The 11,904-nt window shown below is 37.8% G+C and overlaps 1 protein-coding gene across 1 annotated transcript in view; it reads left to right on the top strand.

Annotated features, from left to right (window-relative positions):
* CERS6 (ceramide synthase 6) overlaps positions 1–11,904 on the top strand; it is a gene marked incomplete at its 5' end in the record, with an annotated part of 328,174 nt that overhangs the window by 172,399 nt on the left and 143,871 nt on the right. Inside the window, one exon of the mRNA XM_011988171.1 lies at positions 11,376–11,433. Within this exon, the coding sequence (XP_011843561.1) occupies positions 11,376–11,433 (58 nt within the window). The remainder of the gene's footprint in view (positions 1–11,375; positions 11,434–11,904) is intronic.

The following is an 11,904-nucleotide window of genomic DNA, read 5'->3' as shown; positions in this document are numbered from 1 at the left end:
CTTCTGGCAGGCGCCGGCTTGGGGGGCCCCGCACACGGAGCAGCCAGTGGCACCGCCGGCCCAGGGCAGTGAGGGGCTTAGCACCCGGGCCAGCAGCTGAGGAGGTTGTACCAGGTCCCTCAGCAGTGCTGGCCTGCAGGGGTTGCACTCAAATTCTCGCCAGGCCCTAGCTGCCTCCTTGCGGGGCAGAGCTGGGGATCTGCAGCCCGCCATGTCTGAGCTCCTCCTCCTGCTGTGGGCTCCCCAGCGGCCTAAGCCTCCCCGATGGGAGCCACGCCCTGCTCCGTGGTGCCCAGTCCCATCCACAGCCCAAGGGCTGAGGCGTGCAGGCGCGGCTGGGGATTGTTGGGCAGCTGGGGACTGGCGGGCAGCTGGGCCTGCAGCCCTGGTGCAGGATCCACTGCGTGAAGCCAGCTGGGCTCCTGAACTGGATGGGGACTTGGAGAACTTTTATATCTAGCGGGAGGATCGTATGTGCACCAATCAGCACTCTGTGGCTAGCTCTGAGTTTGTAAATACACCAATCAGCACTCTGTGTCTAGCTCAGGGTTTGTGAATACACCAATCAGCACTCTGTGTCTAGCTCAGGGTTTGTGAATACACCAATGGGTACTCTGTATCTAGCTAACCTAGTGGGAACTGGGGCTGTGCCCCATGCTCCAGGGCCAGTGTGAGTTCCAGCAGGCATGGGCTTGGGGGGACCCCGCACATGGAGTGGCTGGCCGGCACTGCTGGCCCAGGGCAGTGAGGGGCTTAGCACCTGGGCCAGCAGCTGCGGAGGTTGTGCTGGGTCCACCAGCAGTGGAGACTTGGAGGACTAGCACTCTGTGACTCTGTGTCTAGCTCAAGGATTGTAAATGCACCAATCAGCACTCTGTGTCTAGCTCGAGGATTGTAAATGCACCAATCAGCACTCTCTGTCTAGCTCAAGGTTTGTGAACACACCAATTGGTACTCTGTATCTAGCTAACTTTGTATCTAGCTAACTAGCACTCTGTGACTCTGTGTCTAGCTCAAGGATTGTAAACGCACCAGTCAGCACTCTGTCAAAACGGACCAATCAGCGCTCTCTAAAATGGACCAATCAGCTCTCTGTAAAATGGACCAATGAGCAGGATGTGGGTGGGGCCAGATAAGGAAATAAAAGCAGGCTGCCCGAGCTGGCAGTGATAACCTGCTTGGGTCGCTTTCCACAGAGTGGAAGCTTTGTTCTTTTGCTCTTTGTAGTGAATTTTGCTAGTGCTTGCTTGGTCCACGCTGGTGTTGGTGTTGTAATTGTTAACATTCACGCTGAAGGTCTACAACTTCACTCCTGAAGCCAACGGGAGGATAAACCCACCGGGAAGAACGAACAACTCCAGACGCGCTGCCTTTAAAAACTGTAATACTCACCACGAAGGTCTGCAGCTTCACTCTTGACAGCGAGACCACAAACCCACCAGAAGGAAGAAGTTCCAGACACATCTGAGCATCTGAAGGAACAAACTCCAGACACACCATCTTTAAGAACTATAACACTCACCGCGAGAGTCCATGGCTTCATTCTTGAAGTCAGTGAGACCAAGAACCCACTAATTCTAGACACAGTGTGATCACAGCTCACTGCAGCCTTGACCAGCTGTACTCAAGTGATCCACCCACCGCAGCCTCCCCAGTAGCTGGGAATACAAGCTCGTGTCACCAAGGCCGGCTAATTTTTGTATTTTTTGCAGAGATGGTGTCTCAGTATGTTGCCCAGGCTAGTCTTGAACTCCTGGGCTCAAGCCATCTGCCCAGCTGGGGAGATTCACTTCTTAAAATCAAATGTACATGCGTTTTGAGAACTTAAAAACTTTGGCTTTAGTTTTCTCTTTTCCTTAGCAATTCGCAGTATCAGTGCTGAAGAAGTGACTTTGTCTTCAATATCCTTTCAGACAAGAAAAAAATTACATGGAGGCTTGATGTTCGAGGGACACATGACATTAGTTTGACTCTAAATAATAATAAACCCTTGGCTACTTTTGTTTGAACCACACAGTAAAGAATTGTGACCTTTGCCAGTGCATGCTCCAAAGTCATATTGACTGAATTTAATTTTGGCCACAAGAGATCAATATTTTATTCCCTTTTTTATCCTTACACTAGACAATGGTTAGTTGGAAAATTCTTGCTTGTTCTGATTCCCACAAATTATGGTCATTCAAATGAGTGTAAATAGACTTTAAGCTGACAATTATAAGATTAGTGTATATTCAGGGGAATTCTGGAAGTAATGAGAGGTATTTTATAGGTAGAATTTCACCTAATAGAATGACATTGAATTTTTTGCAGATGTATTTTGAATAGATTGTAGGGACTAGGACTGATGTTGGGAAGACTAATGGGAAAGGACAGATACCAGTGGTGCTGAATTCTACCTTGATGGGTGCTTGACAAGGGTACTCAACTTGGAGAGAAAAGAATGGGTCCCAATAAAGAACAATATGGGCTAGCTGTTAATGGAGCCTATGACCAAATCACTAAAAAACGAAATCAAAGTTAAATGTGTGAAATAGAACATAGTGGATTTAGAATTATATATGCATACAATAGTTGATACACTTCCAATTGCAATTTTAGCCCTGAAAACATGAATACAATGACAGAAAAACAGGAAAAGTAATTACAATGCTTAGAAAAGGATGGTTGTGATGGCATAAAGAACAAGTCATATGACATTTCTAAGTGTGAGAAGGAAAAGACATACTCATTTAATACTTTCTGAGTGAGCGTAATTCTTGTGTACAGAATCTTTTAATAATGAAATATTTTATAATACAGAGAAAATGTAACAAGTACAGAGACTAATATAATAAAAAGCCACCCAGTTATATTTGATGCTGTTTTGAAGGATGGAAATATTACAGAATCAGCTAAAGCTCCCCTTATGCCCCAGGAATGTCCAATCTTTTGGCTTCCCTGGGCCACACTGAAAGAAGAATTGTCTTGAGCCACACATAAAATACACTAACAATAAGGATGGTCATTGAGCTAACAAAAAATCACGAAAAATCTAATACTGTTTTAGAAATGTTTACAAATTTATGTTGGGCCACATTCAAAGCCATCCTGGGCTGCATGTGGCCTGCAGGCTGTGGTTTGGACCAGCTTGCTGTATACCTTCTCTGTTCTTTACTCTTCAAAAGTAATGTCTATCCTGAATTTGATGTTTATATTTTCTTTTGTTTTTACTACATATATGTGTGTTTTTATATATGCATATATATGAGAGACATATAGCATTCCTTTGCAAATCATCAGATTTTCCATAAGTGCCTAGTACATTTTTTGAATCAATGATTTAATGACTCTTCTGCCCAAATTAAGTTCACCTTTGACTGGAGAATGAACAGTGAATAGGTGAATGGGTTTGACTTACCTCCAACCTCAAGGACTTTGCAGTGATAATTCTGTTCCTTTTCAAACAGAAAGAGCTGAGCCTTAAGCAAATGAAGAAAATTATTTGGAGTTACAGTTAATTATTGATGGAGGTGAAAATAGTTTCAGGAAATGTTTGTCTTAAAGCAAGAACTGAAGTCTGCATAACCTGTCCATCGGATGAGTAACATCTTTTCCCCTAGCTATCATATTTCTTTGGGCGTTAGTTTCTTTAAACTAATGAAAGCTTGAAAGCTACTCTAGAAATTTAGATTTTATGTCAGAGTTTCCAAAAAGGAATCTTTCATCTCACTTTTATTTTATTGTTTAAGACATACGGGATGTTTTTCAAACTACGGTCAATTTGCTTCCTCCCTAGTTGATGAACATCTCCATTGAACTCAAGTAATAAAGTCAGTGTCTCAGTAACAGCTTGAAAAGGAGACTACTGACCTAAAAATCATGTGACAACTTTTTAACCATGTTTACAGATGAAACCAATCAGTTAACCAAGAGTTCAAGCCAATTCCTCAACTTCAGAATATGGTGTCAGTTGAACTCATGGAAACAGTAGAATAGTGATTACCAGGGATAGGGTTGGGGGAAAGAGGGAGATATTGGTTGAAAGATAACAAACTTTCAGTTGTAAGATAAATACATTCCAGGGATCTATTATATAGCACGGTAAGGTGACCCAGGTTTAAAACTAACTAGATTATGGGAATCATTTCGCAAAGTATCTGTGTATGAATTATCATGTTGTACACCTTCACGTCATACAATTTTTCTCTTTCAGTTATACCTCAGTAAAGCAGGAAAAAAATGCTGTGTTTAGACACTTTGGCTGAAAGCCCATGGGACAAGAAAGAATTTTGTATCTGAATCATTAGCGTGCTTGAATATGTCTGATGGCTTTGTTTGATTTATTAAATGCAAAATAATTGAAGGACCTTATTTTGTTCCACAAATCAAAAATTTACCTATCTACCCAAACAAACAAAGGCTGAAGCTGGTGACTTTTAAGAACTTTAGATGTCAGTTTAATCTGTAAAATGTGATGTTTATACACTAAAGAGCACTATACTACCTTCTCAGAAAATAGGCAGTATATCAGGTATCTGAGTCTTTTTCTGACACTTGTGGCATAGTTATCCATTTCTAGTCTTGACTTTAAGGTCACAGGACCCCAAAATATTGATGGAGACCTGGTGTGAAAAATGGGGACACCTGTTTTCTTTCACAAAGTTAAATTGTTAAATGTAGAAAAGTTTACAATTCCAATGGTCCTCCATCTGTAGAATAAGGTCATAGATGGGCTCTTAGGGACCCTGCCTAGCTGTTAAAAACAATGTCTGCTTCAAGAAAATTTAAGAATGCAGGATTAGATGCCTCTGATTTATGTGGACAGAAATGTACTGATGTTCCTATAAAACACCTGTAAGACCGAATTTTTGCATTCAGTGAACTGTTTTTCTGCTAGTATACATTCATGACACCAACTCTCAATAGAATTTTAGCTAAGTCATTTCACATTGAGTGTGTGCTTTATAATAGAGAAATGAGTAGACAAAGTCTTATTTGCCCTCCTACCTTAGAATAGAAAAGGAGCTGAAACAGAGATGGTAGCAGCAGAGTAATGGTATTTATAGTAAAAATAAGATTTTAATGTATGTGCTAAAATTTTCAGTATTTCGTAGTAAAAATCATGATCTCTGGAGTCAAATTGCTTGGATTTGAATCCCAAATTCACCATGTACTTTGGCAAGTAATTTAAACTTGCCATCTTATAGTATAATGGGAATGGGAATGATAGTGACACAATGTATCTATCCCATAGGGTTCTTACAAAATGTAGGTGAGTTAATATATGTAAGACTCTTGTGATGGTATCAGGTATAAAGTAAGTACCCATGAAATGCCAGCTTTTACTGTTTTGTAAAAATAGGTGACCGCCCCCCAAGAGAACCTTCTATAAGTAAAAGGACTTCACAAAGATGACTATTTCTATCAAACTTGAATCCACAATTACTTCATGTCAAAACTTTGTGGAAGTGAATGTGTCACATATAATACAGAAACATCGTTGGAAGGTTTTTGTAATTCCATTGTACTTGACAGGAAAACTGATAAAAATGAGTGCAATATCGTATCTCATGAAAGTCATCAGCTGTGAGTTTTGAGTGGAAAAATAGACACTTAATCTGCTTTGTTCTTAGAGGTAAAGTGATTTATGTATTTTAAAGTAACACTAGACTGAAGTCTATATTTGTTCCTAAATATATTCTGCTCATTTATCCAACTATATAAGTTCACTTCATTTGTAGTAATTTGTAAGATACAGCACAATGATTTATATTATGTTAAATTTTATGAAAGAAAAATTTTAATGTCATAGGTATAAGCTATACTTCACCTCTCTTCATGGATTTGATAATAAATGAGTTAATCTTTTTATTTAGATGATGGAAAAGCTGAAATGAGAAATGTCTCAATTAATAAAATCAATTTCAGAATCAAAAGAACCATATAGTGATTTTTTGGTGCTCTAGCAATGTATCTTAGTTTTACATACAATAACAGTATTTTTCATTAGCTAGACCATTCCAGAGTTGACTATCATTTTATTCCAAATTTTTATCAGATTGATTGATCACTTTAAAAATTGGATTGGCAATATATGTCATCTCTCTCCCCTTTTTTATTCATACTTGCACCGTTCCTGGAAGTAGTTGATAAATTATTTGACCTATTGTGGTTTAAATATACTTAAAAGTCAGTAAATGAAAGGAGCACTGATACCCTTAATAAAAATTCAGTTGTCAATTTAGGAACTGTTCTTTGCAAGCCACTGTTTGTGGTCAGAAATGCAAAGATAAATAAAACTCAGTCTTACTCTACTTGGAACTCACAAGCAATTCAAAGGCTTGTGGCTATAATCAAAGAGAAGGAAAGGAGGTAAAGAACAAGGCAGAATTACAGTGTTTTCCATGTTGCAGCATCCAGAAAAGGTGGCTTTATGGAACAACTAGAATTTGACATAAATCCTGAAGGAGCCACAGTGGCTCAGCAGGTAGAGAGAGATGAGTGAGTAGGACAGAGAAAAACTCTCTGGGTAATGATTGTCAATAAGCTTAATATTATTTTAGCTACCCTGGTATTGAAAAGAAGCGTCTTTTCAGTCCTCTTCTATCCCCAGATTTGCAAGCAGTCAGTTGCCGTTCCTCAGGGTAGAGACTATTCTCAATTATACAGCACCCACTAATATCCACCAGGTTAGAAACATCATTTTAGCTGAATACATTGTCTTCAATTTTTAGGTATAAAATCAGGAAGAAGTAGCATAGCTTAATGGTTAAGAGTTTGGATGTTGGAACCAAACAGCCTAATTTCCAATCCCGACTTTCTCTCTTACTAGCTGTGTGGCCTTCAGCAAGTAATTAAACCCACTCTGTGCTCATTTCCTCATCGGGGGGAAAAAAAATAAAGATGTTGATAATAGTGCCTACCTTGTTGTGTGGAACAGTTTCATTAAATGACTTCCTGTTTGTAAAGTGCATAGAAGAACTCAGGGGATAGAGGAAGTACTATGTTACAGTTGTAAATCAAATGGCCCTCGTGTGCCGGCCCTGGTCTTCCTAGAACATGTGCTGAGTTGCGAAGGGTGGTGGGGGGTGGTGGCTGCTCCGGATGATTCCCCTGCTTCTCCTGCCTCTGTAGTTTACAATCCCTTGCCTTTTGGGTGACGCCTGGCAACAAGACCTGGGACCTCAATGCTCTCGTTTCCTGCTTCAAATGCACATTTTAGTAGTCTTGATTTTAACAAAGAGCCCTGTTCAACCTTGTTGTGTAAGGACAATAAACCAGATTCAGTGGGTGGTAGTTTTTACTAGCTTCCTATTCTAATTTTCAGGTTTGAAAGATATAAAAGGCTTTCATATCCAAGGAAATGTAGTGGAACACATTGACGTCTTTAGGCAAAGCAGTATGCTTTAATTCTGTAGACTTTGAGACAGGGCTTTAGAGTCACTGGTAGGTTTGTGTCGCAGTTTTTCCACTTACCAAGTGTCTGGCTTTGGACAGGCTAATCCCTAGGCTTCTTTTTCCAGTACTGGTCTTACAAAGTTGTTTCCTTATTTGGAGTCTTTCTGGGAATTGGTGGTCCTTCCGAGCATCCTCCACAGATAGTTTAGAATTCAACTTCTGGTTCCACTAGCTAAGCTAACGTTCCTGCCGTGCAGCTTTCCAGGCCCTGAAACAGGGTGGTTGTCCTCACTCCAGTTTTGTGTCCCTGGGAGTTTATGCTTTACTAAACGTAATCCCTCTTTTGCCCGTTTAGTGCATTCACAAAGACACAGAGGTAAATTTGTGTGTTTAATTTACCTTGTTTAACCAAGAGTAATCTTTAAATTTTTAAAGAAATAGGCTTAGTCTATTTCTGTTATCGAAAGAAGTCTTGAAATGTTCCTGTAAGAATGAATTTAATGCTTCATTTCCTTGTTTTCATTAATCGAAGAATTCATCCCTTGATTATTATTGCTAAATATTTTGTATTAAACTATCCCTTAAAAACAACATTTAATTTGGTGATGAAGTTTAGGGCAATGGTTTATGTTGCTAACCATAGTCTTTTCATGCTGGAATTCTACTTTTTGAAATCTTATTTTTTATTTGTATATTGCTGGGTCAGAATAGGCTGAAGTAATTTTTTCATAAAGGTTAATGAATAATGTATTTTCAGAGCCTCTGAATATATGAGAATACTTTTCATATGAGAGGCAGTTTGCCTGGCAATAGCTTTCTTTGATTGAGTCTCCCGTTTCTTTTGGCACTTAATAATACAGCGGAGTTGTAAGACCAACTGGATATTTGTTCCTTTGATGGTGATTTGTTTTCCTTTGATTTATGTGTGTCGACTTGTTGTTTTTATGCTTGAACACTGAAGAACTTTTTTTTTTTTAATTTTAAACCTAGGATTCAACATTTTTGTCAGAAATTGCTTTGAATTGATATTGTTTGGAATGCAATTTAGTTGTGTGTCTTTTTTTTCAGTTCATTTTTTTTTAGTCTTTTTGCCTTTGAGTATTACTTCCATTTCAGTTCTTGTATTTCCTCAGAAACAACTGTAATTAGATTTATTTTCTAGTCTTCCAGATCTAGGATCTTTTTTCATCTTTGGTTCTTTTCTCTGACCTTATGGGGGTATTTACCCTCTATGTAAATGACTTAATTTTATATCATATGTATCTATGTTCCTCCCCTCCAGTGGATAATAATGCTGCACTTCATTTTTCAGACTCTGTGCAATGCTTCTTTATTCCACCTATAACTTACCCAGCAGTCTTTTATTGACTTACAACTTTCTGTTTTGTTTCAAGGGATCGTATCTTGTGTTATATTGGCAATGCCTAAAACTTTCCTAAAAATTACTAACGATTCCTCTAGGAAGTCATTTTTAGGAGACTGTTCTTCCTTTGAATCTTTAACATGCCCTTTTCTTTCCACATTTATTACTACTTAGTAGAACTATGCTGATATCAAGCTGTTATTTTCATTCCCAAATTTAGAGATATTCATCTAGACCTGCTAACAGAGGGGATGTGTGGATTGCTCTCAGCCCCACTCTCTCTCCTCCTGTTTTGTTAGTCAAAGTCCTCTTTTAGATCTCTGACCTTGTAGCAGGTTGATGTGTATAGAGTCGGACCCATTTTCAGTGAAAGTTTCATATAAAGCAGCTATCTCCAATGCCTTGTTCTTTGTTGCTTTATATATGGATTATGTAAGGATGCCAACTTCCAGAATGCAATACCTTCATAGGTCATCTTGTCCCTAAATCTGCCTTTCTGTCGCTGAAACTGCCAGTTTTCACAGTGCATCTCCTTCTTCCAGTTGGCTTTTGAAAGTAGCCATCACTAACATATGGGGTGGGGGATTCTCTTGCTGCCTCAAGAAATGTACACAATCATTTGTGGCAAAGGGCAACGTTTCTGACTGACACAGATTTTTGCATTTCTATGCAAGATGCCAGAAAGTGGAGACAGGGTGATATGCAGATGAAGATTTCCCTGCTTCCTTCAAGGCTTGTGACTTTTCACTGCTAATCACATTTTTTACATCTAATTTCATTCTTTTTCTGTTATAAGAATTCTTCACTGCTTCTAGCAGTAGGTTGAAGGTCATATCTTCCTTTTCATGGTTGCATGACGTTTGTTATTTATCTCTTTTACAGGTATCTTAGTAGAAGCTTGGGAGGGACTATATCAGGGACTGGTAGCTAGCATTTAAAACTATAACATGAAACTCTACAACTTAAAGAAGTACTTTTTCAAGTTGCAAGACGCTTGGAAATTTTGCTTTCTGCAGATATTTTGTGGAAATAAACTCTGCCTTGTAAATATTCATCACAAGTTGCTATTCAAATGATGGAGGCATCAGTACTCCTATAATAGAATCTATGTGTTATGAAAACTGGGTCATTTTAGTGATGAAATAAAATGTAGATACATAAGTGATGGTAGGAATTCCAATGACTTCTGTAAAACTTTTTTATACATAAAAACTGCCTGATCACTACCTACTAACAAGGGTCTTAGACTTGAAACAGCTGTTATAAATAATTTAATCTCAGAGTTGCAAATTAATTTGCCTCCGGGGCCAGACAAGGCAAATGCATGAAGTAGGCTAGTTCCATACAAGAAGGATTGGGAGGGACGAGAGAGAAGTAGAGATAATACTTGTGCTACCAAATCCTTAAGGCATCCTTATAGCACAAACCCACTCTCCCATTATAGAGATGGAACTGAGATCAAAGGATATTAACAGATTTGCCCAAAATTAGTTGAGTCTGTCTTGACCAGAACTGGGTACATAATTTGCAGAATCCAATGCAAAATAAGATGCTGGGTCCCTTGTTCAACAACTGTTAAGAATTTCAAGATGGTAACACCAAAGCATTAAATCAAGCATGAAGTCTTATGTGACTGCCTAAGTCACACACCCGTGAAGACATCGCTGGTTTTAATTTTTGATCTAGAATTTGTACAACCAACAGAAACTTGTTATCACTCTCACCCACAACCACTGAGAGATTGTTAATGGAGATGGAGTTAAAATTAAGTTCTTGACTTTTATACTACAATAAGTTAATTGTCTTCACTCACAAGATAACTTTATAAAATGACATCAGGAATGCCATTTAGTGACATCCAGCCAGCTTTTAAAGGCATACTCAGAAGTACAAGAAATAAAATTGGGAATTTAGTACTAGAGTAAGAGTTTTTTTGTAATAAGTATACACACACACACACACACACACACACACACACGTATATATCTTATATTTTAAAAGACTTAAAACATTTCCATCATTTAAAATCAAAAGAAAACTTAAAAATTTTTCTTCATTAAAAGTGAAAGTCATAACTAGACCGTAAGTTTGGCATGGTATAAGATTGTCATTTATAGTTGTAATTTGATTTTTTTAGATTCTATATGCCTTCCTTTAGCAACATCCAAAAAGATGTTGATATAGTTGTTAAAAGACAAAGTGAAATTCTTACCTAATTTTAAAATATTCAGTCTTTTAAAACAAATATGAACTTCATTTAACTCAAGTTGTTGGTTTTGAATTATTTGTCTGATTCAGATATTGTACCTTCATGTTATTGAATCATATCCCTTCATGAGTGATAAACAAGAAGTTGTTCACATGTTGGAGAATGAGAAGATAAGCAATTGGGCAAATATTGCAGTTAACAATGAAAAAATTAAGTTATCAATATAATACTCAAAATATTTTCTGTAAGCCATGTATACCAGTGTATGGCTTCAGCTAGCACTGAAATTGCTCATTAAGTTTAATCCCTAGTTGAGGGAGGGGGACAAATTTAATTTAATGAACTTTTTTCCCTCCTTTACATGTTTCAGTATATGCTGCGAATATATAAACTGAATGTCACAGAATTTTTTTTAACCTTCTACAGGTGGAGATTTTCATTTTACCTTTATGTATTTACCTACGGAGTGAGATTCCTGAAAAAGGTAGGATCTCTCAAAATATTTTACATAATTCTTATATAAGTGTACGTCTATATCTCCGTTTTTTTAATGTATGACTGTAATAATATTTTAGATCATCATAACAGGTTTCCTAAGAATTATTTGTGCATTTTCATTTGACTTACAAAAATATTTTGGATGTTGCTAAGTCCCATATTCACTCCAGTACGTTATTCATTACTTTTCAGGCATTAGGAAGCTTATAAAATCCATCTGATGTTTTGAAAGAAGTTAGAGTTTCTACATCACACAATTTGAAAACATGAATTGTTGCAGCATGTATTACCACTGTACTCTTCACCAGTAGAAATAACTATATATAATATACTATGTACATTATATATACTATATAATTATTATATAGTATGTATTATATATAAAATATATGTATATAAAATCCAAATCCTAGCTCTGGGGACCTGTGGATGTGCCCTTATTTTGAAAAGAGATCTT

The sequence above is a fragment of the Mandrillus leucophaeus genome, unplaced genomic scaffold (assembly GCF_000951045.1).
Source record: "Mandrillus leucophaeus isolate KB7577 unplaced genomic scaffold, Mleu.le_1.0 Scaffold324, whole genome shotgun sequence".
Lineage (NCBI taxonomy): Eukaryota > Metazoa > Chordata > Mammalia > Primates > Cercopithecidae > Mandrillus > Mandrillus leucophaeus.
Note: the sequence above shows the minus strand (reverse complement) of the source record. Positions and strands in the feature narration are given on the sequence as shown.